This window comes from Schistocerca piceifrons, chromosome 7 (assembly GCF_021461385.2).
Source record: "Schistocerca piceifrons isolate TAMUIC-IGC-003096 chromosome 7, iqSchPice1.1, whole genome shotgun sequence".
NCBI lineage: Eukaryota > Metazoa > Arthropoda > Insecta > Orthoptera > Acrididae > Schistocerca > Schistocerca piceifrons.
In genome coordinates this window covers 319,512,166-319,538,776 of record NC_060144.1, presented here as the reverse complement: position 1 = coordinate 319,538,776, position 26,611 = coordinate 319,512,166, and the positions used below count along the sequence as shown (strand labels likewise).

Below are 26,611 nucleotides of genomic sequence, written 5' to 3'. Positions count from 1 at the left end.
TTTTTGTTCAGCATTCAACATGTGGCTATCCACTGGCTGTGGACCTTACAGTAGCCTAAACCTTACTGTTTAATGTGTTGCACACAACCAAAGCTGATGTTATAATGATTTGCTAGAGCACGAATGGTTATGCGCCAGTCTGTGCTAATGACATCAACTGCCTGCTTGTTATTGCCCATAACGGATGAAGTTGACCTACCAGATCTACTGGTGCCTTGTGTCAAATCATGACCATCATTCCACAACAATGATTTTTGAAAGACGTGCTGCCCCACATACATTCTTCATTCTCTGATTGGTGTCTACCGGTGTTTGTCTTTTGGCAGCCACGAAAAGAGTAACAGCACGTTGGTCCTGTTTGGATGCATTTTGTAATAACATCACCATACAGTAGTTCACATTTCTGCATTTACTGCATGCACGTCAGAAAGAAACAAATGCCACACTAACCTGTTGCCCACATGTATGAGATTATATATCCACATCAGAAATTGCACTATGTTACATAAATCAATTATGTCACTGCACATTTTACTATTTTTCAAAATTTACTCTTTCTCAAGTCAGGAAAACAAAAGTGATCTGCTCCAACAACATTGAAGGAGTCTTGGATATTTAGAGTTTACAATACTAGTAATCATTTATAAACACATCAACTACCTGAATTTGGATTCTACATCTGTTCAATCAAGAACGTTTAATAGTGACCCCACAAATATTAGTCTCCACATTATTTTGATCATCAACCATAAGACTGATCTGCTGAAGTTACACATTTCTGTCAACTGCCAATTGTCTTCTTCATTTCAGCACAACTGCTACAGCCTGCACCATGAACGAATTGCTAAATGTACTCATACTGTATCTACATTAGCTCCTGAGATAATTTTTTTTACCATCCCTTTAGCTAGTTTTTTTAGCAACAATATTTCAAAGGCTTCCAAGCATTTCATTTCTCTTTTCCCCACTGTACATGTTGCACAATCATCTAACTAGAAATTTTCAGGTAACAATATTATGAAAAGGATAGTTGCTAATCATCATGTAGCAGACATGCTGAGTCGCAGATAGGTACAGCAAAAAGACTGTCACAAAATGAGGTTTTGGCCAACAAGGCCTTTGTCAGGCTTTGACAAAGGACTTGTTGACCGAAAGCTCACTTCGTGACAGTGGTGAGTAGCAACTATCCTTTTTGTAATATTGTTACATTTGATCCTGGATTTTCCATTGCTAGAAATTTTCATGAACATTTTCAGTATTTTTGGATGCTCCATCTATATTAGAAGGGACCTGTTCGAGGAGTTTGAAATCTTTTCCCATCAGGTATCATTTCATAGGGCACTGCTTAATGAGCAAGTGACCATGAGAAGCTCCCAGTTTCGGTAATTTAAAAATCACTGGTATTTAGCTACTCTGGGCTGATCCCTACAGGCACACTGCTCTGACAAAAAGACCTAATTGTGATTACACTCCTTGTAGATCACACTGAGAACAAAGTCTCTGAAGACAAATATATTGTGTGTTACACAATGTAGCTGAAAGTTTCTTTTAAAACCAAACTGTGTCAATTACAATGTATTTTTACGTGAAACCTATGAGCGAGGACATTACAAAGCAGTACGATTTCTGGTTCTTTTGACATACTGCTGCTGGTATGATAATATTAATGCCACTCTTGACTGTTCCAATCCCTACAAATGTGCTTGGTATGTAAATGTTTTCATTTAAAAAAATACTAACTTAGGTCTTTTGATCAAGATGTTTTGTATTTTTTAAACAACTGGAACGTTTGCACCAATAACCGATGCCACTGGCTAGTTCACACAATTACCACTCTGTAAAACATTAACCACTTTTTGGTTACCTTATTTGTTTAATGTACATATATTTTTTAAAAAAATTATAAATGGTAAATCAAATAAATTGTACAATAAAGTTAATACATTTACATGCAAAGAGGGCGCTGTAGACTGTTATGGCATACACTGAAGCTAGCTGTATTTTAACTATGAACAATGGCCTCAATGTGAACTCAACCTTTGAAACGAATGGTCCAGTGGTATGCATGTACCTTGTTGTAACTGGTTCTGTATATGTCTCTTAGCACTGAAGATTGCCACACAGTGAGCAAAATCTGAATATGCAATAAACATTATTTGCGTCTTATTGCTGTAGCCTTTACTACTTGAGACATTATGAAGTCAATTGGTAAGAACTGACAATCATTTTTTATGATGTGTGAAGCACTTCCACCAAAGCATGCCACTAAAAGCTGCACCAACTGAAACTTGAAATAGCTGCAGGCAGCCTAAGACTGGTGTCAGAACACAGTTTTCTGAACTTAGTAGAACATCTGGAGATGTCACCCACTTTTAATTACATACATGATTTCAATGACAAACTTTAATAGTATCTGGAAACAGCACTTCATGTATTAGAGAAAGTGATGGGCCCAGATTTGAAGATAAGAGTGAAATAGACAATTTCACAACTCTATATTGTAGTACAGAATTGTTTCCCTTTATTTTCCAAGTAAGATGGGCCAGTAAGCCCCAGGGGTATGCACTGGATATACACCACAGTGGGTTTCCTATGGGGCCGTAGTGTGGTGGAAGAAGGTAGAACAGCGGTTTGCTGTAAAGAGCTTGCTAAGGTGCAGAGATTGGCCTGCTTAGCCATAACGGGTGGAATTAGCAGCACACCGACCACTGGAATGGAAACCATGCTGGATGTGCCTCCACTTCACCTTTGGGTTAAGATGGAGGCAGCAGCTGGGGCACACAGACTTAAAACTGGCCAAAACTGGGTCTCATTCAGATATCCAGAATCACACACTAACATAGTGAGTGAGGTAAATATAGGTATGGCTGGGGAAATGCCTGCCGACTATATAACTCCCGACTGCTTCAACAAGCCTTACAACATAATAACTGGAAGTAGGGAGCAGTGGGAGAAAACAGTTCGACATCATACAGGGGACATCGTTTGGTTCACTGATGGGTCAAAAACAGATCAAGGCATTGGGGCAGGGTTGTACGGGCTTCAGCCAAGACTGGAGAGCATCATCTCTCTAGGGAAATTGGCCTCTGTATTCCAAGCTGAAATTACTGCAATCAGGACATGTGTGGAGGAGAATATGCATACGTGCTACAATGACCGTAGCATTTACATCTATTCAGACAACCAGGCATCCCTGAAATCATTGGCAGCTCCTGCAACAAGATCTAAGATTGTTGCAGATTGCCACAGGGCTCAGGTGGAGCTAGGGGGAAGCAATAAGGGGAACCTAGTGTGGGTCCCTGGCCACTCAGGATCTGTGGCAATGAACAAGCTGATAGATTGGCTAGGATGGGGGCAACAACTCCATTTATTGGACCGGAACCTGTCTTGACAATCACCAAGGCTATGATCAAATTAGAACTACGGAACTGGCTTAGGAAACAACACGTAGGTTATTGGACCAAGGTCCATAAACAAAAACACGGTAAGGTAATGATGCCCAAGCCATGTTTTAAAAGAAGCTCTGTAATCCTGGGATTGAACAAGAAACAGATCAAACTCATGACTGGACTGATGACTGGCCATGGGAACTTCAAAAAACACCTACACACAATGGGTATAACAGAAGAGGACCCTAAATGTAGGTCCTGTGAGGAGGATGAAGAAACTGCATCACATCTAATCTTTGAATGCATGGCATTGGAGAGTAAAAGATACAGAATCTTCGGGACAACTAGACCTGAAGAAATTGTGTGTAATAAAAAACTGGTAGAGGGACTCCCTTGCACCATGTAAGGGCAGTGGTTGGCTTTACTAGATATACAGGGAGCGATACCGCACAATAAACCTAGTTTCAGTGTGGGCAGTGGCAGGTCAGACCTAAGCTGTTTTAGCTCTCCTGTTAAAATCAATCAATCAAGATGGGTGGCTAAGACACTCAATGTGCACTCAATAGGAATGGGGTTCAAATCCTTGTCTAGCTATCTTTATTTATATTCGCCGTGATTTTCTTCTATCAACAATGGTAAGAGATGAGATAGTTCCCCTGAAAGTTAAAACTGTAGTTTCTTTTACCACCTCTGACCAATTTTATTCGTTGAACATCTCCAATGACTCTTTTTTCCACAGGAAGTGTGTGCTACACCCAAGAAGAAAATGTGTTGGGTTCAATGTAAGGTAAGGGATAAGTACGTAATAATGTGCAAAACATTCTTCTGGCATCTTGAAGTTTAACAACTCAACAGGCATAGCCTCTGAATGTGATGGGTCAATGAGAAATACTAAGCAAAGTCAACTGAGCTGATAATTAAGTGGATATTTTATGTAGTTTCTCACATTTTTGTGTACTTGTGTGTATTTTGAAGTATCTTTGCGTGCCTTTACATATTTTTCCTCTTCTCCAGCCCCCCTTATTTTGTCCATTTCCGCATAATTCCTGTTTCCCCTATGCCATCCTTGCCACACTGTACCCCTGCTCCATCTTTCTGCAACAGTTCAGAAAAGTATCCATTTCTCTGGCTAAAACCCAGTCTCACATCCTGTTTCTTAAATGCTGCGTAAACCATGACCACCCCCCCCCCCCCCAAAGGCCTAACCATAAATATTCCTTTCTCTGGATCCTACTCCTCGTTTCATGATGATCGCCACCTTTTCAGTTTCCACTATTCCCTGGCCCTCACAAACCTGGTACTGCAAAAACATCTCCATGGCACACACATCCAAAAACCACATCTGCTCCCTCCATAAGAAACTGCTTGTCCAATATCTGCTAATACATCACATCTCTGAAACTGAATCACTTGCTCTCCAGCATCAAGAGGAAAATTCCAGACATCACCTTGATACATTATCCAAAACTAGTGACATGCTACTGCCAACTGGTGACATGCTACTGCCACCTTGGGGCATCAAATCACTACCCAACCCAACCCACTATGTTTCTCCTTGAACTTGCCACATCCCCTGTAAGTCCCTACCAATACTACACCAAATCCAGTGCTAAAACATTCCTGTTGTTAAGCTCAGCCCCTCAGAAGTTTCAGTCCCACCAAAGGCTTCACCTTAAGGTGTACATCCATATTAATGAAGCTGGACATGTCAAAGACTTGCTCTCTTTCTCCCGACCCCTGCAATGGAAACAATTCTTTGCCACCACTTCCTCCAACCAAAGCCAACCTAATCCCAACATTGAATCCTGCCTGTCCCAGTTCATACCACCAGTTCATGCCCGCTGGTCACTTTCCAGGAATTCCTTCCCTCCAACTCGGCCTCATCATCCCTCCCCAGGTTCCTTCCTCAGGACACCAACCTTTCAGCAGAAGAAAGCCATAAACAACCTCGAAACAAATCCTGACCTAATCATCCTACTTGCAGACAAAGGTTCGACCATTGTTATGAATCGCAGTGACTACCTGGGCAGGCCTCAGCCAATTATCTGACCTCCTCCATCTATAAACTTTGCCGGAGTGATTCCATTGCAGAAGTCCAATACAACCTCCAGTCCCTGCTTAAAGCCTTAGGCCCTTCCCGGAACCTCTTCCCTGAATCCGTTTCTCTTCCCACCTCTCTGACACTCCACACACCAATCTTCTATATGCTCCCCAAAATCCAAAAACTCAACAATCCTGGCAGCCCCATTGTGGCTTGTTATTGTGCCTCCACTGAAAGAATTTTGGCACTTATTGATCAATACTTCCAATCAGCTGCCCCAGTCTAGCCTCCCACATCAAAGACAGCGACCAATTCCTTCACAGACACTCCACCAACCTGAGTCCTTTACCTCCTGGATCCCTACTCGTTACTGTTGATGCCACCTCCAAATACACCAACATCCCTCATGCCCATTGTCTTATCGCTAATGAACACTACTTTTCTCAACTTCCTTCAGACTCCAAACCCACTACCTAATTCCTCATACACCCTATTAACTTTATATGAACTCACAACTACATCTCCTTTGAAGGGAAGGTATACAAACAAATCTGTGGCACAGCTACGGGCAACAAGACACCCTCCTTTTCCAACCTGCATTTGGGCCATGTAGACGAGTCCTTCCTCGCCTTCCAATCCTCATTCCTTCACAATGTCAACTCTTCTATCACTTCTGCTTCACCTGGTCCTCCTCAACCCAGCGTGCCACCTTCCTGGAAGCTGACCACCTCTTCTATGATGGCTTCATACACACCTTTGTCCACATTAAACCCAATGCCCACAAACAGTACGATAGCTAGCATCCCTTCCACACCAAAAAATCCCTCCCATACAGCCTGGCCACCCCGGGGACAGCACATAAGCAGTGAAAAAAAACTCCCTTGCCAAGTACACTGAGGGTCTCACCAAGGCCTTCACAGACAGGCACTATACCTCAGATCTATTCCACAAAAAGATCTCCTTTACCATTTCTGGTCACACACCCAAGAACCAGCTACAAAGGAGTGCCCCCTTCATCATCCAATATCACCCTGGACTGGAACAACTGAATCCCATCATTTGCCAGGGCTTTTATGACCTACTATATCATGCCCTGAAATGAGGGGCATGCTACCCAAGATCCTTCCCACCCCTCCTAAACTTGTATTCTGTTGCCCACCCAACCTCCACAACATCGTAGTTCATCCCTATGCCACTCCCAATCCCAACCTCTTGGCACAAGGATCATTCAGAGAATTGGTTCTCCTATATGATTTATAAAAATATCTGCCAGTATGCTAGTAATACAGCTGCCCATTACAACACCATCTTGTCATGGGTATATCTCATTTTGGAATTTAAAATAATTGAAAGATAAGATCTGTTGTAGCAACTCAATAATTTCTTCAGTTTCATCTATTCAATTTTGAGTAGGTTCTTTTTTGTAGTGTCAATGTTGTGGAGGTTGGGTGGATGATGGAACGCCAACTAAGGAGGGGTGGGAAGGATTTTGGGTAAGGTGTCCCTGTGGAAGATCCATGTGCAAGATCTGGCCAATCCACCCGCCCAGCACTTCCTACTCCAGTCTTGTAACAGGCTTAGCCTACCCCATCAGATGCCAGGTCACTGTGAAAACAGCCATGTCACATATCACCTCTGTTGCAACTATTGCACAGCTTTCTGTATTGGTATGACTACCAACCAACTGTCTACCAGGATGAATGGCCACTGCCAAACTATGGCCAACAGCAAAGTAGACTACCCTGTGGCAAATATGCACTGAGCATAACATGCTTGATTTTAATGGCTGCTTCACTACCACAGCCATCTGGATACTCCCCTCCACCATAAGCTTTTCTGAACTGCACAGAGGGAGTTATCCTTACAACACATTCTCCACTTTGAAAATTATCCCGACCCCAACCTACAGTAACATACTGTCCCCGCACCCTCAACCCAACAGTTTCCACCTGATCTGTCCGACTGCCTCCACCCACCCTCTGCCAATGCACACGTTCTTCAAATGGTTCAAATGGCTCTGAGCACTATGGGACTTAACATCTATGGTCATCAGTCCCCTAGAACTTAGAACTACTTAAACCTCACTAACCTAAGGACATCACACAACACCCAGTCATCACGAGGCAGAGAAAATCCCTGACCACGGCAAGAATCGAACCCGGGCACGGGAAGTGAGAACGCTACCGCACGACCACGAGCTGTGGACGCACCCGTTCTTCCTTCCCTTTTCCTTTTATGATGAAGGCTGTGGCAGAAAGTTCATGTGTAAGTGTGCTCTAGTTGTGCCTGTCTGCAACTTAATGTCTAACCCATACATAGTTGATATTCCAACCTGGAGTTTCCATTTTTGATTTCTCATAAAGACAATTCTTCCTTGCCACAACCCTGCTATGTTTTCCTTTGTTACTATTCTCTATAGCATTACTCTTCTCAGTGTAAGTCCTTTCTCTTCTTTCCTATGTTTATTTGCCATCTTCCAAACTGCATAAACTTTCGGGCCACACTGTATCAACGATTGTCTTTTCATAAACACATGGCTATGTGACCACACAGATTATTGATGCAGCATCTGATGCCCCCAAATTCTTCCTCCAAATATTTGTTTTCTTGTAGTATAAGTCCACAGCTTCTATATATATTTTTTAAAGGTTTTCTGATTGCCCCAAATTCTTCCCACCAATAACTATATTTATTTTCTTGTAGTAAGGGGCTACAGCCTCTATAATTTTTTTTACAGGATTTCATCTTGCTTTCAGCTGTTAAAATCTTATTTTGGGATTGCAATTTAGGCCTTAAGCCACTTTCAAGCACGTACAAAACAAAATACAATTTAATGAGAACAATTTTTGGTGGAATTAACAGTAGGTACAACCAATTTTGTAGTAAGAAACTTAACACACTTTTAAAAAGATATTACACTTTTGAAATAGACTATATGGTTAAAAATGCTATTGACGTAGCTACCCAGATTAAAGACATAACCATACCTATGCAAGGAAAATTTGTCTGATTTGATACAGTAAATCCACTCACTAACATGCCAATAGTAGAAACTACTGACAAATGAACAGCCGAAACTGAAGAGGTTATTGAGTTGTTACAACAGCTCTTACCTTTCAATTATTTTAAATTCCAAGATGAGATGTACTAACAACGAGATGGTGTTGCAATGGGCAGTTGTATTACTAACATACTGGCACACATTTTTATAAATCGTATATGATAACTAATTCTCTGAAAAATTTGCTGTTAAGATATTACAAAAGGTATGTAGACAATACTTTTGCTTTCTTCAATGGCACAATTGCTGAAATCAGAAGGATGCTGTCACAATATAACAGTGTACATTCAAAAATTCTTTTTACTATGCAACTAGAAAAACAAATCTCTCAATTGTTTAGTTTTTGTGATGAATAACAAAGCCACCCACAAATTCTTAATATTTCGAAAACATAATCCATAACAGTTCACGCCACCCAGAAAAGAATAAGAAAACCCTTTTCATTGCATGACCAACAGAATCATTAACTTCCCACTAGAACAGAACAAAATTATCAAACAACTGTGTGTACTAAAACACATGGCACCAAATAACGGCTACAATGCTGATAAGGTAGACAAAATGTATACTGTCAAAATACATAACAAAAGCAACAATATAGATAAAAAATAACATTAACATTAGAAGCAGAACCAGAAATAATGAAATACACTGATGTACCTTATTATGGTGCCAAATCAGACAGAATAGACGATAATTTTTGTAAAAACTAATGTACGAATCAGGTTCCACACAAACAACAAAGTAGGAGCAATAATCACACATAACAAAACCATTTACACAATCAGAGATTTATAAAATCCAATATGGTGAATGCGAAAATTTCTATGTGGGGCAAACAGATGTTCCCCCACCAGATTCACATATCACAAAAATAAAAGCAAGAACCGTAAATCTTCAGTTAGTGCACATGTACGAAACTATAATCTTAACACCAACAGCATCTAGGAATCTTTAAAGATGCAACAGAGGGTAGAGAAATCGACAAAAATAATCAATTTTTCGAAAATATAATGTAATTGGCTAGATAAAAAGAATCTACTCACCAACCGGCAGCAGGAGAACATACATATAAAATGTATTAAAGTTTGCAAGCTTTCGGAGCTAGTGGCTCCTTCTTCTGGCAGAAGGGTTGAAGGGGAAGGAAGAAGGGTGTTGGAAAAGGGGTTGGGTTCAGAAAAGTCAGTGAAAACCAGAGAGCTTAAAGGTGGAAGTCAGCATAATATGCGAGACAGATTTCTGCCAAAAAGTCATGCACAAATTAATAAGAGCAAAGAGAGGAAACTAACAGGGAGTGAAGAAAGAAATAGTAACTGTGAAGAAATTAACACAAATTAAGACCAGGTGGGTGGCAAGAACCAAGGACATGTTGTAGCGCCAGTTTCCATCTGCACAGTTCTGAGAAACTCATGTCTGGGGGAAGAATCCAGGTGGCACATATGGTGAAACAGGCACCGAAGTCACGACTGTCATTTTGTAGAGCATGCTCTGCAACAGGATATTGTGTGTTGCTAATATCCATCCTTTGCCTATGTCCATCCATCTTAACTGATAACTTGGTGATGGTTATGACAATCTGACTAAAAGGAGGGATACGCTGATAGGAGACACCCTGAGGCATCAAGGAATTTTCATTTTGTTAATGGAAAAATTTGACAGATAAAAATTGTAAAGGGAGACCAAGGCTGGAATGCAGTATGGAGGTTCAAATGGACAAAGGTCACAACAATTATGCAGAGATGAAGAGACTCGCTAAGGACAAACTGGCATTGAGAGCTGCATTAAAACTTTCTTCAAACAGAAGACCACAACAACAGTAGAGACAATAGGGTGAAGGAGTTAAAAAGATAGTAAGCTGAGAATGCTACTTCCATAACATTTAGTGATCTTGTACTCTAGCCTACTTTCCCACCTCAAATTAAGAATATAATAAACCTCTCCTGAAAGAGTCCATTGGGAGTTGATTAGGGTTATTAAAAGTAGTTGTTACATGGTACATATTATTATCTCTGAAATACATGAAGTCAGTGCATTTTCCCAGAAGATTAAAATACACCACTATTAAACCCTTATAAAAAGAGTTGTGATAGGAATTATGTCAATAATTACGGACTTATTTTAATGCTGAAGTGATTTTCATGTTTTTTGAAAATAGTATACCATCTTGTTAATGACAATATCCTTAAGCACATCACAATTTGGATTTCAGAATGGTTGCTCCACTGATAAATATACACTGGTGTGCAAATCTAAGGATGAAAATTTTCGAATGATGTGTCACTGGCAGGGAATATAGCTCAATGAAACTTGGACCACAGAAAGAACAGCTACATTATCATAAAGAAGGCAACTGAAAGAAATGACACTTTTAAACAAAGGCAATAATTACACTGAAGCCACCATGATTCACATGATCCTCAGGACATTACAAAAAGCACGACATGGTCCTTAATTGGGTGTGCGATCACCACAGATGGCAACGTGCTCCCATGCTAACCACAAGGTTGGTATGGAGTCCTTGTGACAGTGCCTCCCAGACTTCCACCAGTGCAGCTGACAACTGCTGGTGCATGTGGATGTGCCACAATACATCTCCCCAATCCATTCCACACATTCACGATGGGATTTAAATAGAGAGAACAGATAGGCCAATCCATTTGCTGAATATCCTCTCATTCAAGAACTACTCCATGTGCACAGTCTGATGTGGTAACACACTGTCATTCGTACAAAGGAAGTGTATGTGAAATGCACCCGTGAAAAGATGCACATGGGGAAGGAACATAGTATTCTAACAATGTTGACCAGTGAGTGTAAAATGTTTAAAGATTTAGAGATCAGTTAGCCTATGCAACATTATGCTTCCCAACTCCTTAACACCTGGACCACCAAGACAATGATGTACACCAGTGTTCCTGGGTGCATTACCCAATCCTATCTCTCAGTTTATGAGGGAATGGCTAGCATTCTCAGACATTATGGTGTGGGAGGCATAAAGTTCTATGGGTGTAATGACCTCTAAATCTCTGAACACAATACACCCATCGGACAACATTATTGTGACACTGTGCTAGTTCCCATGTGCATCTTTCCAGGGGCATATTTTGCCGAGAATTTTTATGGATGGCCAGTATGTGTGCATGTTGCAGACCACACACTGCCATCTGTGGTCATCACAAATCCCGATAAGAACCAAGACCAACCTTCTGATAAGTCCAGGAGACTATCATAAATTATGGCAACACCAGCGTAATTTATTACTGTCTTTGAATAAATGTCTCATTTCTGTTCATCTCATTATGTATTTCTTTCTGGACTATACTTTAGCAGTTCTTTCTATGTATGGTCGAAGTTTCACTGAGCTGTGTTACTTGACAGACATATAATGGGAAAGTTACTTTCGCCCTTAAGTTTTACACACCAGTGTACATTCTCAGTAAACAGATTTTACAAAGATTAAAATCCACTAGTTAGTATTTTCTGTTACCTATGCAGGGCAATTGATCGCAAATCACATTTTATTGCAAAAACTATAGTTTTACAGAATAAATGGTATAGCTTAACACATGGTTCACACCATACTTAGCAAAAACAATGGAGGAAGTTACACTGCATAACTCGCCATCTGAAGCAAGGGCGCATTTTCATGTTTGAAGGGAAACCATTAATGGAGTTCGAAGTTCAATAACAGGTAATATTTTTTGTCATATTTAATAAGCATTTGATGCACATCAAATAGAATTAGTTCTGTTTGCAGATGACAAGTATTATAATCAGCTCCAACTGTGGAGATTACTTATAATGTGTGTATTTTAGGAGGAGCTCCTACTACTTTTCTGCAAATGATCTGTCTGTCTCTCTCTCAATGTAAAGAAAGTCCAGAGGATTCAATTATGTGCACTGAAAGTTACACCACCAGTGATAAATTAGCAGTATGAGGAGGAGTTGGTAAGCAAAGGAGACTATTCTTAATGTTTCAGTGTACATATTAATGAGAATTTCAATTGAGGATGAACACCATATTTTAGAATTTCTTAAACAACTTGGCTCAGCCATAATTATTCCAAGTTTTGGGGGGAGATAAATCGGTAAATTAACATTTTCATTCAGTAATGCCACATGGAATTTTATTCAAGAGTAACTCAAGTTTAAGAAAGAAGCTCATCATTGCACAAAAATGTCTCCTAAGAATAATATGTGGTCTCACACTACCCTCTTTTAGACAAAGCAGTTCAGTATTTCATTTACAGCATCAAAATAGATCCTTTCTCTGAGTAACTTTTTTAGTTTGTTTTAAAATTTTACTTTGTTATCTGTCAGACATTTTATGTCAATGGATAAGTTATCAAAAATGTTTGTTGCCACATTGTGCAGTCCTTTTGAGCTAAAAATAACTTTAATGTAGAGTAATGAATGCCATTCTCCTCTTAATTATGTAAATAATGGTTCCTTTTTTACTGCACTACATTATTTACAACATACTTCGAAAAAAAAACTGTGAAGCAGTAGTTACAGTATGCAACTCCTTAATCAGATGTCTACAAGATGATTGTTGGTGGGTCCCAAATATTGTTCTTACAGCATGTTTTTAAGCACTGAAGACTTTTGTTGAAGTCACTCCAGAACATTATTGACTGTATCAACTTACTGCTTTGTCTCTAGTTTTGCCATGGTTCCAAGTGCAAATGTAGCTGAACTAAGTTGTTTCAGAGTTCCAAAATGTACTTTTCCAGATTAAGTTCCAATCAATATGGACACCAAAGAATTTTGAAGTTTCAACCCTATTTACTAGCCATGTGGTAAGGCACTGGTGTAGTACCCCTAGATGTGCAGAACTGAATATGTCGAGTCTTTTTTAAAACTGTGGGCAAGACCTCTCACAGAAAATCAGTTAATGATACTTTTAAAAACACTGTTTACTACGTCTTCTGTTTCTGTGTGTAAGCTTTGATTGATTACAATACTAGTAACATCTGCTACAAGAACTACTTCTGCTATTGTATATTAGACAGAAGATTGTTTAGATATATGACAAACAACAGCTGACGTAAGACTGAATATGTGACTTCTACCCATTCAGAATAATGTCCACTGATTACATTGGTTGAACTACTAAGTACAACTTCCTGCATTCTTTTGGTTACATATGATATTATTCACTGGTTGGCTACACCGTCAATCTAATAAACTTCAATTTTTTAGGAGAATATTGTGATTCACACTGTAAAATGCCTTAGGTGTTACAGAAAATACCAACTGGCACTATTTTATTATTTAATGCTTAATGGTAAGTGAACATGAAATGGCATTTTCAGTAGAAAAACTCTTCTGAAATCCAAACTGTGGTTTGCTGAGGATATTATTGTTGCTCAGGTGAGATACTATCTAGAATACACCATACTCTAAAAAATTCTGAAAAATTATGCCAGCAGTGAAACAGGTTAGTAGTTATTGACATCTCTCCTATCATTTTTCTTTCAAATGTTTCAAATGGCTCTGAGCACTATGGGACTTAACTTCTGAGGTCATCAGTCCCCTAGAACTACTTAAACCTAACTAACCTAAGGACATCACACACATCCATGCACGAGGCAGGATTCGAACCTGCGACCGTAGCGGTCGCACGGTTCAAGACTGTAGCACCTACAACCGCTCGGCCACACAGGCCGTCTATAATTTTTCTTATGGAGTGGTTTGACAATGGCGTATTTCAGTCTCTCTGGAAAAATGCCTAGAGTTAGTGAAATATGTAAATATTTCAGATGAGACATGGGTAATTATACAGGAACAAATCTCTATTACTCTACTGGAAACATGATCAAAACCAGATGAGCTTTCTACATATGCATACTTCCAGATATATTACGGACGTGTCCAATTCCAGCGAATGTTCGGCATTTGCGTAATCACAGAATAGAGTCTTTCTGCCTTCTTATGCACAATATGGCACATTTGTTTATACCGGGGATCAACTACCAATCTCTACACCAAGTTTAGATTCTCCACAGGTCGTCTTGCATTTTGCTACAAATCTCTAGCACTGCAACTGCTTTGTATGACATAGCATCATCCATCAAAAGCCTCTTGGATCTTCCAATGTTATCCACTAGATCGTTTGGAACAGCAATAGCTGTAACACACTCTTGAAATACACCTCCAAATACTTTAATGTCTGAAAATATCACTTTGTTAAGAATGTGCTGCTGTATTTTATTCGACAGAAAAATCTTAAATTCAATCACAGAGCTGGTTTGTTATTCCTACACTTTTATTTTGTTAGTTAAGAGTCATTCCATGTCAAATCAACACAGGGGCCAATCTGAACATAGCCGATTTTCATAAAATGTGATGTGTTCCATTGACATGATGAAAGAACAAAATTACAAGTATGACAAAAGCAATGGCTGCCCGAAGCTCTAAAAATGTGCAGAAAACTCAGCAACCACGAGTGACAAAAACGGCTGTAACTTCTGTTCTTAAAGAGATACGACAGTCAAACAGATAATTTTGGAAAGGGCTGGGAACAAACTTTCAAATGATATGAAACATGGTCATATTTAAATCATGTACACAATTAATGTCAGTGACCTTTGATATCTGAACATATAACCTTCAAAATTTTTGAACAAAAAATACTTGCTTCTTCGTGCTACACTACACAACATAGTAAAAAACCAACTGGGGTGACATTTGGATTAGGAGATACAAATTAATTCATATAGCCATGTGATACAATAAAACAATACAAATTGTATGCAGACTGCAACAAAATGATCCAAAGTACTGAAAAATATGTTACCTATTAAAACGGTGATGCAATAACAAAACACACAGTAAGGTTGCAATGTGAACAAGCCTATACCAAGCATTTGTAAAATGCAAGGTAACAAACTGACCCCCTCTCAACCTTTGTAAGAAAAACTTTCTTGTTCACAGTAAAGCTGTCGAGGTTTCTCAGAATATACAAAAGAAGGTGAAGGGTCATGAGGATGTAGGAAGCTAGTTATAACCCCACTGCTATCTTCATTAACACTTAAAACACATCCAAACCACCAGTGACCTTTGTACCTGCATGCAAAACCCCTACGGTATCATCATAGCAAAAGTTTTTCTGATTTCCGGTGAACTGGAGAAAACTCTCGTTTGGATTTTGTTACGGCCAGTGGGAATAACACAGAGTAACTTGTCGGTACCTCCAATTGTGAAAATTTGTGCACACCGCTCTTGAAGGAGACAGAAAGTGACACAATGTAATTTTCTTGGAACACCATTAAAAGAACTTTCTGGGTGTCATTATCTGAGAGCTGTAGATGCACTGCAGACTGGGATGAGCATCAAGTCTCTTGAAAGTACCAGCGATGCCAACCCATGGTCCTTTGCCATGCAATGTGGAAAAGAAATGCCACTCTGCACACACTTTGAAATCACTTTGATGAAAAGATATGTTTGTGAAATTCTTGAAGTTTTTGTACTGCACTTCAGCACCATCTGGGTGAAGTAATAAATGTACTTGGGTGTTCAATGGAAATAGGATATCATGAAGTTAACCAAATGACGCTGGAGAAGATGAGCACTCACAGAGTCATGTTTCAAGCATTTTAATATGGTAATAAATGACATGCAATCAATTGCACGAGATTCTGGACATAGGCCTATATAATAAACAACAAATCATGAATGGTAGCTTGTGCATTGGTTCAGTGAAAGGCTTGAACCTCATCCTGCAGGACAAATCCACAATTCTCTGCAAAATCTTATTAATAATGTATTTGTTGTCATAAAGTCTCTTTTTCAGATATTGTAGAAATTCAGACTGTTGGGTGGTTACAAAGGAGTGCAGCAGGAATTCTTTTAGTTTGTCAACAAGGTTTTCCAAAAAGTCTTCCACAGAAGGTAGACATGCCTGGAGAGCTGTTCTATCTGTAGATGCTCATAGTTTGTATACTACTTAATCAATTCCACTTTTGTCAAACAATTCTCCTACGCATGCCGTGAACGAATGTGTGCGTGGGCAGTTCTCACATGCTGACATAACATTTTGGCTGTGTGGGATTACAGAAGATCTGAGCCAGTGTTTTTACATGTTACACTGACAGTTGGCATCACATGTCAACTCTTTAAACCTGGAACCTTGCAACATGAGCTTCACATTTTGGTGAACTTGGTGTGTGCGTGTGTGTGTGTGCGCATGCACACACATGCTCATGCTCTCTCTCTCTCTCTCTCTCTCTCTCTACACACTCTCTCTATGTGATCAGAAGTATCCAGACACCTGGCTGAAAATGACTTACAAGTTCGTGGTGCCCTCAATCGGAAATGCTGGAATTAAAATATGGTGTTGGCCCACCCTTAGCTTTGATGACAGCTTCCTCTCTCACAGGCATACTTTCACATTCAGGTGCTGGAAAGTTTCTTGGAGAATAGCAGCCCATTCTTCACAGAGTGCTCCACTGAGGAGCTGTATTGGTGAGACTCGCATGAAGTCGGCGTTCCGAAACATCTCAAAGGTGTTCTATAGGATTCAGGTTAGGACAATGTGCAGGCCAGTCTATTACTGGGATGTTATTGTCATGTAACAACTCCGTCACAGGCCGTGCATTATGAACAGGTGCTCGATCGTGTTGAAAGATGCAGTCACCATCCCCGAATTGCTCTTCAGCAGTGTGAAGCAAGAAGATGCTTAAAACATCAACATAGGCCTGTGCTGTGATAGTGCCATGCAAAACAACAAGAAGTACAAGCCCCTTCCATGAAAACATGACCACACCATAACCCCACTGCCTCCGAATTTTACTGTTGGCACTACACACGCTGGCAGATGATGTTCATCGGGCATTCGCCATACTCATACCCTGCCACATTGTGTACCGTGATTCATCACTCCACACAAAACGTTTTCCCACTGTGCAGTCGTCCAATGTTTACGCTCCTTACACCAAGCGAGGTGTTGTTTGTCATTTACCGGCTTGATGTGTGGCTGATGAGCGGCCGTTCGGTCATGAAGTCCAAGTTTTCTCATCTCCAGCCTAACTGTCATGGTACTTGCAGTGGAGACTGATGCAGTTTGGAACTCCTATTTCATGGTCTGCGAGCTTATCTGTGATTGGTCAAAATAAGTATGCTTGCTATTGGCCTGTTCACAATGCTACCTTAGTGTGTGTTGCTAATTTTTTTAATGGTTAATGTGTTTTCTGTACTTTACATCATTTTGTTGCAGTCTGCATACAATTTGTACTGCTTTATTTCATTACTTGGCTTGTACATATTAATTTATATCTTCTAATCTAAATGTCATCCCAGCTTGATTTTTTTACAACTTGTGTAGTGTTGCTTGAATAAGCAAACATTTTTTCAAAAATTTTGAAGGTGGCATGTTTGGAGATACTCAAGGTTACTGACCTTTTAATTGTGTACATTGTTGAAGTAAGGCCATGTTGCTCTCATCTGAAAGCCTATTCCCAGCACTTTCCAAAATTACCAGGTTCACTGTTCTATCTCCATCAGAAAAGAAATTACAAACGATTTTGTCAGCTGTGATTGTCAAATTTTCTGCAGATTTTAGAACCTCGGGCAACCATTATTTTTATTGTATTTATGCTACAATTCTGTAATTTGGGATCTTCTAGTCTCTCAACATTGGCAACGAGCACACCAAATTTGACAAAAATCTGAGATGGGCTGCTTGAAAATTGTACTTTCCTGTGTTGATCTGACGTGGAATGACCCTTAAGTGACACTATGGAACTGTATCCAGTGCCTCCCACAAGTAAAGAAATACAATACATCAATCTGCACATGGTATCTACTGCTTTACAGGTCTTGAGGATGAAGAGAGAGAACTGCTGATATCAGTGACATGGGCCTGTAGTCCAGTGTTTGACAACCCTCCTTGAAAATGGGAACAACCTACATATTTTCTCAATCACTGGGGATGGGTTGGTACTCCAGAGAAGAGGAGCAAGTTCTTTCACAAACTCTATGTAGACTCCTATATGTATCCAAACTGGTTCAGTCACTTTCACTCTTGAGTGATTATAATTGATGTTCTATACCAGTCACATATTCTCATACTTGTCATTTTGATATTAATGCAACAATTGAAAGGAGAAACAGCAGTACAATCTTTCTCAATGTAACAATTTTTGAGTAGGAATTTTGTATTTTGGCCTTTTCTGTGTGGTAAAAAGTACAGTGTCTCAATTTCCCAATAAGATAGTATAAGTAAATGCTTCTAGTGGTTTATGTAGAAATGTTATATGCTGCAAGGCTTTCCAGGTTTTGCAGTATTCAGCTTGAAAAGCCAAGGCCAAGGCTACTAAACCTGACATACTGGACATCAAATCTATTACCATATGTCTTCAACAGGTTTCCTTTCAACTTCTGAAGTGAACACAGATTCAGTCAATCCACAGTTAAAACATCTGATGGTCAGTCTCTTGTTTGTTTTAGCATTTCTTAATACACAGATCATTACCAGATTGTATGTTAAAAAGTCTGCAATCTAGCAAATGGTTGGGCTGGAAAGGCCATAGGCCTACAACTTCCAATATACACATTGTGTCTGTATCATTGCTTTTAACTGATGACTGCCTTATTTTACCTTCTATATGACCCACACAATGAATCAAAACAGTATGTATCTGCAACATACAGAATCTGCGATGTACATCTGTATGTTCCCCCACAAATCAGGAATGGCTAGTGAATTTTCAACAAAACTTGATGCACATATGAATGAATCAAGAGGAATGTTCGATGTGAGCCGCTGGCTTTCGTCAATGACGTAATGTCAATGGCTGCTGTCATGTTACCTTTTGATACATTTATACACAGTTTTGTTGTTAGCTACAACTACGAAAGCATAAAAAATGGGTTGTGACAGATTGATCTGCAGCTTAGCCTGAGGTCTAGGTTAGGGTGAAAGGTGACAGGTCAGTTATGAGTTTGAGAAGTCAACAATTATGGTACTACAAAAACCTGGCTGTGATGTCAGACTGATCTGTGGCTGAGCCCATTTGAAAAAAACTGCCAACAACATCACTTTACAGTCGTCAACTGTTTAAGGCATTTGTCACGTTTCCTACATCACTGATCAAAGCCAACACTTGTATCAAACATTCCTTTATATTCCATATGAATTATTAAAAAATACTGGCAGAGGGAGAGGGGGTGGAGGGTTCGTAAGACACCCTATTAACACTAAAGGAGGAGGAGGCGGTGATAGTAAGAAGTGACATGCAAAATTTAATAGAGGGAGGGTGAGCAGTAGGGATGAATACTAAAGTGCTACAGAACAAACAAAATTTATTGAAAATATAGAGTTCTTTTCCTTCTTTTCTCTTTGCACACACATTAAGTAACATCTCCCATTTATGTATGAAAAATTATATCCTCCATATGACTGCAAAATGCCGTGCAGCAATGAGTAATGCGTTCACTGAAGTTCTCGATGACATCTAGTGGGATGCTGTTAATAACCATTTTAATTTCATCCTTCAATTAGTGTTTTTGTTTGTGGTTTGTTCATATACACTTTTGACTTCACAAATCATCACAAAAAGAAGTCACAAGGCATAAGATCACATGGCCTGGTCAGCCATTCCTGGTTGCAATGCAAAGAGATATTTTTTGGAGGAAACTTTTCCTTCAGCAGAACAATCATTTCATGGTACATGTGTCATGGTGAATCATCTTGTCAACACCTAAAATCATCATTTTCACCAATAAGAGGGAAAAACTAATTAGAAAGCATGTTTTGGTATCGGTCGTCATTCATAGTGACGGCAGCTCCCACATCATTTTCAAAAAATTACAGGCCAATCACTCTTTGTGACCAGAATGCACACCACAAAGACGTGCATTGTGGATACATCTCATCTTCTGCAATCATTCGTGGATTTTCGTTGCCCCACGATCTGCTTATCAACGTTTCCACTTAGGAGGAAGCACACCTCATCTTTGAAAATTATTCTGTTTGGGAATTTCTTGCTCTCCACTTCTCATGCCAAGACCCAATGAGCATATCAATGTCTCTATCCATGCAGGCTCAGCTCTTGTGTAAGTTGAATCTTGTACACATGCATTTTCAGTTCTTTTGAAAGGGTTTCATGCAGTGAACTTGGTGATAAATTCATTTGTTGAGCTCATCGGCAAACCAATTTTCTGGGGCTTACGGTCACATTGTCATGTATGACAGCAATATCTTCTTGTTTTTAAACAGAATGCGGTCATCCTGTTTTCTTAGTGTTTGACACACAAACTGTGGTCTCAAACTTCCATATCAACTTCCTAACTGATGATTCAGTTGGAGCAGCAGTACGTCCGAGTGCCACACGCAATTCACAAACAGTTGCCATGGGACTATCACTGTTTTTGTAATAACTTCTTTATCACTTGGATACATAGCTCAGTTGTTATCTACTCCATGTTGAAAATAATCATCAAACAATGATGCTCACCATACAAAAGCTATCAAGCTACTAATGGGAAGGACTAAAGGTAACAAACATGAAAAAAACCATGGCTGCCAACTGTCATAGGGCAAAATGGTACAAAATTCAAATTTGTCCTTACTTCCCAGACACCTGTTAAAAAATACCCAATACTGCTGTTGCAACCATAATTTTTGTTGTTACTTGGCTTATTGGTGGCACTTATGACAACATCTCAGTCAAACAAAAATCAATAACCTTCACAGGGGTATCTTGGAAGTACTACAAAGCAAATGTTGCTTGTTCAGTGGTGAGTTCACCCAAGAATTTATTTATTATCTTGGAGGAGAAGCAAAATGTTCAGTCAAATTTTCTAGTAAATTAATATTAACATGAATTTTAATGTATAATTTGTTCTTCACTGATACTTAAAAGTCAATAAAACTATAGACTATGAACAGAACTGATTTCTTTTCCTAACAGATGGTTCAGTTAAATAAGTAACTTAGCAATTACAAGGAGTCGGACCGTATTACTCTCGCACCTTGCAGTTTTCCAAGTTTGTAACTTCACAGCAAGTGAATGACAAACCTGTAATCTACGGGAAAACAATAAACTTCATCTCACTTTTTGACTGAAACTGTATACAACAGAGCAACTACATAAACATGATTGAGTAACTTATTTGTACTTCTTCAAAAAGCCAAAGCACTTCACAGTGAAAATTCTTTAGCAATTACTCTTTGCTCTGTCTCTACTTTCTCCTTTCTTTTATCCATGCTCTTCAGTTTCCTCATCTGTCTACTCAAAGTTCTTGTTCTACTTTTTTGTGCCTTAACTTCTGTACTGTGGAATATCCTACCTGTATTTCTTATGCAGTTTAATTTTCTTCAGTTCTCCCTTACTTACCATCAAGAAATCACAGTGTTACAGCACCTTCATAGTGTTGTTCCTCAATGAGGAAAAGGTGATTTTTTTATGATTAATTGGAACAAATTATTTATAGCCTATACATCCATGAGACTACCAATAACAGTTACTGTAAACCAAATGAAATTTCATTTTTGAAAACAAGACGCTTCATATATCTGTAATGTTGAATCCCATCCACTGATTTGTCAATACCATTCCCAAATAACGGAAATGAATTGTAACTGCACTAACTTCCAGAAATTAAGCTCAAAAGATACGAAAGAGAACATATCACTGAAAAACATCACACTCTTAGTTTCAGTTTCACTCAACGGTGTCTCAAAAACGCTTTTAACGCACAAAAAACTTGACAACATAGCAGACTGGTAGGCTATTTTAACAAAGAGTCACTCACCAAGCAAACTGCAAACTTGGATATAACTTTTGTTTAAGCAGTTCCGAAAACGCTACAATTTCTGCTTGTTGCTTTGGAATCAGCAGATAATCAGCAATGAAATTCTGAAATGTAATACACTGTGACAAATCACAAAAAAAATTGGCTACTAAACATGAACGAAAAATTTATGAAAATAACTACTTTGGGAATTTTTTTATTTTTAATGTTTCTGCTATAACGTCATTGCATATAATAGAGTTATTTTCTAAGATGTCACAAAATTTTTACCTTCTTCCTTAGATAACTACATATTTCGTCGAAACCACATATAACATGACTTCCATGCCTGAATACAGGCAGTTTTCCTTTTGGCGTCCGAAACGGATTATTTGTTGCATTATACTGCAGAGGTACCCCGCAAAATGTTGCATACGCCTGTAATTAATGTAAAATGACTACACGTTCTATGACAATAATGTGTTGGGGATATATTCTAGTCACAAATAATTGAGGTTGGTTCGATGAAACACATTCTTACCATTACTTCTAGACAATGTAAATCAACTGAAGCTAGCCCCCAATCGCCTGCCCACACATCAAGTTCCATAGGGTGATTCATTATTAATGGAATAAATGCACTTTTCAGCTTACTAAATGCAAAAGTTGTTTACACCAACACAATAATATTTTGTGTTAGTTACACATTTCAATTCACACTTATCGATGCTCAGTCTCGATGAAAACTTAAGCCTTCTACGGCACTTAATCGATTTAAAATACACAAAAACACAGGAACACAAAATAATGCCGGTTACCCCATGCGTCAATAGTAAGCATTCTTCGGTTCAAAGATTATCTCACAAACCGAGAGACATTCCACTTGAGATTTTTTCGCATGGGAAACTAGTAATTTTCCTTCAAGCGGAAGTTGAGCATGTATCACTTTTAATCATTAAACAAGTATTCAAGTAAATATTTAAAAGTCGATTTAAGGCCAACACACTGGATGACACGACACGTCAAAATGTTCCACAATGTATTTCGAATGGTGGCATTCACAAAGGCAATCAACGAACCGACACTTATCGTCACGTCACGTCAAGATTTGCCCCCGGGAAAAAGTTTTCACATTGGCGTCATATGCTAACATAGGAAGTTAACCTACCCTCTACTGGTGGATTTCACGCGTTTGTGCCTTCTTAATCTTTATTTTATTATTGCTCTTTGTTTTCCTGGCAAATCGCAAATGTTCCATGTTGACCATATTTTTTCCATTGAGTGTTCTATTTATTTTTATTAATTCTTCCACAGGGGGGGGTCGTATATAAGCGAAAAATTATTTAGATTTTAGAATAACAGTACAGAGGTGACTCCCACACTACACATAAACAGGAACAAACGTTTATGGCCAGTAATTTTCATAAAGTAAATCTTAAGTGAAAAGTCAGCTCAAATGAAGGAGAAAAAATACAGCAGTTCCATATGTTATTAGTTATGTAAGGAAAAAACATAATGGGTAGGCTGGCCGGAGTGGCCGATACCAATCAAATTTGCGTATTTCAGAACGAACTTCGTCAGTTGGCAGCTTGTGAAGTGAAGTCTCTGCTCCGATACAACGCCGAAGAAGTGAATGTCCCCCAAGAAACTTATATTGACGGAAATGGTGGAAGATAAACTGTTACCACTTTAAAACGATTATAAAGTAAATTGAATTGTTTAAAATATGTGTAAATAACCGACTGAATTTTAATTATACCATTTTTTCACATCAATAATAATTTACAGGAAAAAAAGCGGTTCTAGGCGCTACAGTGTGGAATCGCACGACTGCTATGGTCGCAGGTTCGAATCCTACCTCGGGCATGGATGTGTGTGATGCCCTTAGGTTATGTAGGTTTAAGTAGTTCTATGTTCTAGGGGACTGATGACCTCAGAAGTTAAGTCCCATAGCGCTCAGAGCCATTTGAACCATAGTGGGTAAGGTAAACACTCTCTTTTTATTTCCTGATAGATATTGTTTGATTTTTTTGTTTGTATACATTTTCGCTAGCAAATAGATATCGATATTTTGAAATATTTTTTTTTTTTATTTCTCAGTACTTCACCAAAACACATTAATCAAGAACATAAATTATAAAGTTTGCTTTGAACATTGAAACTTTTTAACGAGATAGCTCTATGGAGTCCTCACACTAGTCAAGATAGCTTATGTCGACATGGAAGCAGTTGCTAAAGCCGACTGTACGAGACATAGCGTCCGCATCATATTCGATTTGGTGATTAATGTGACTTGGTTATATGCGACCACAGTGCTCTCCAGTGGCAATTGCTTTATCTGGCTCTCAAACCACATAGTTTATTCAAGAACTGGACCAGTTTAATATTCCCAAGTTAGCTCCATTAAAAAGAACATTTCGTCCTTTTTCCATCTGCCAGTCATGTTGTTCTGTCTATGGTAGACATAAATAAAAACTTCAATGCAAATACATTTATCAGGTCTGCAATCTGATTGTATTGTGTAAATCCCACAATATTTCATCGATGCAACTGCTCGACATCTTCAGGTGGTGGTAGTTGCTGCTGTCACTTCTGCAAGATATGACTGATGATAATCACACAGCGGCGTCGAAATTTATCAGGCCAGTAGGAGGCAATATACAAGTGCAGGAAGACGGTAGCATTTGGAGGAAAGTGGCGTTCCTAGCGCCCCCTGCCAGGAAATGCAGAAAGGCCTCCCACATGTGCGCTGTGGGCAATGACTGTGCTGTTGGACACTCCTGTGATTAAAAACTGAATTACTTCTGAGCTGTACATTGAGTCAAATCATGAATCGGAAGTTCTTGTTCTCCCTGTTTTGATTTAATGGCACCCAGTACTGGAGTCCAGGCGGCAGTTAATTGAAGACTTGCATCACTGTTGATAAGACTGTCCGCTGTACAGGTATGTATGGCCTCCTTATCGACACAGTCCCAGAAAGATGACGCCGGGGAGAAAAATTCCATCCTTTCATCAAACATGCAACGCCCCTTGTCTGGGCAATACTCTGCTATCACTGATTTATCAGGTTGCCCCAGGCGTGTATGACAGTGGTATTTGACACAAGATTTTTGTATGGTTTGGCATATCTGCCCAATATAAGATTTCCACATTGGCATGGGATGTCACGTTTCCTGAGACCAAGGTCAACTTTAACTGAGCACAATAAATTCCTAAATTTTGCTGGCGGCCGAAAAACTCACTTGATGTGTCTGTTGATCATTTTTTCTATTCATGAAGACATATCACCAAAATTGGGCAAGAACACCATTGCAATGGGAATGCATTGCGTATCTATCAGAATAGCCATTCTGTTGGAATACCATTCTTAGATGTTGAATCTCCATGTAGATTGTCAGCATCTGAGACCACATATGCTCTATACATCAAAGAGTGTAAGACACTACTGCATTGTGCAGGGTGATGACATCTTGTGACCTGCAAATATAGCTCTGTCTGAGTTGGTTTGAGATAGACACTATATACCAATATACCATTGGCTTTTCTTTTGACCATTGCATCCAGAAATGGTAAAATGCCATCTTTTTCCACTTCCATAGTGTACTGTATATTCGGGTGGAGAGAGTTCAGACGCCGGTGAAACACAGGCAATGTCTCTATTCAGTGGTGCCACACCATAAATGTCTCATCTATATGCCATCAGAAGCATGAAGTTTGAGACTTACTGACTGCAGTGCTTTTTCCTCAAAGTCTTCTGTAAAACAGTTGGCCACTATGCGAGAAAGAGGACTTCCCATGGTGGCACCATCCACTTGTTCAAAAGATTGATCTCTGAATAAGAAATAAGTTGAGGTAAGCATATGTTTAAGCAATGCAACAATGTCTTTCTCAAACTGCCTACTGATAAGTTACTAAAGTACCTCTGTAGGACTCATTAGAACTTATTAGTATTCAGTAGCAAAATCCTTAGAACATATAAATTACAAGACTTTAAACAAGAAAGTACAAAATATCTTACTGCAAGTAGTGCAAGATCACTTGTACATAAAGTGAATCAAATAAAATTACCCCTGATAGAGAGATATAACATCGAATATTACAGAACATTCTACTATTAAATTAATAAGAATGTCCCAGAACATTCTAGAAAATGTGAAGGCAAACAAAGAAAATTGGATTCAGTGTGAAACAAACAAGTTACAAATCAGTTCATAATACCATATCTCTATTCATTACACTACACTGAACTTCCACAACATGCAACAATATAGTGTATCCTACCATCTCCAGAAGGCTTTTATCACCAATATTTTATTATCAGACGTTTTATTATAACTAGTCATACAAAAAAATTAGTTTCTGATGGATCTTCAATGTGCCAGT

The 26,611-nt window shown here is 39.0% G+C and overlaps 1 protein-coding gene across 2 annotated transcripts in view; it reads right to left on the bottom strand.

Annotated features, from left to right (window-relative positions):
• Positions 1 to 23,077, bottom strand: part of LOC124804648 (metaxin-1) — a 29,589-nt gene extending 6,512 nt beyond the window's left edge. For both annotated transcript variants that reach the window (XM_047264871.1, XM_047264872.1), the window contains exons 1-3: positions 22,770 to 23,077; positions 22,520 to 22,666; positions 22,250 to 22,353 (exon numbers count right to left, since the gene is read on the bottom strand). In XM_047264871.1, coding sequence (XP_047120827.1) covers positions 22,250 to 22,353; positions 22,520 to 22,666; positions 22,770 to 22,850 — 332 coding nt within the window. In that variant the 5' untranslated portion in view covers positions 22,851 to 23,077. The remainder of the gene's footprint in view (positions 1 to 22,249; positions 22,354 to 22,519; positions 22,667 to 22,769) is intronic.
• Between the last annotated feature and the right edge of the window lie 3,534 nt (positions 23,078 to 26,611).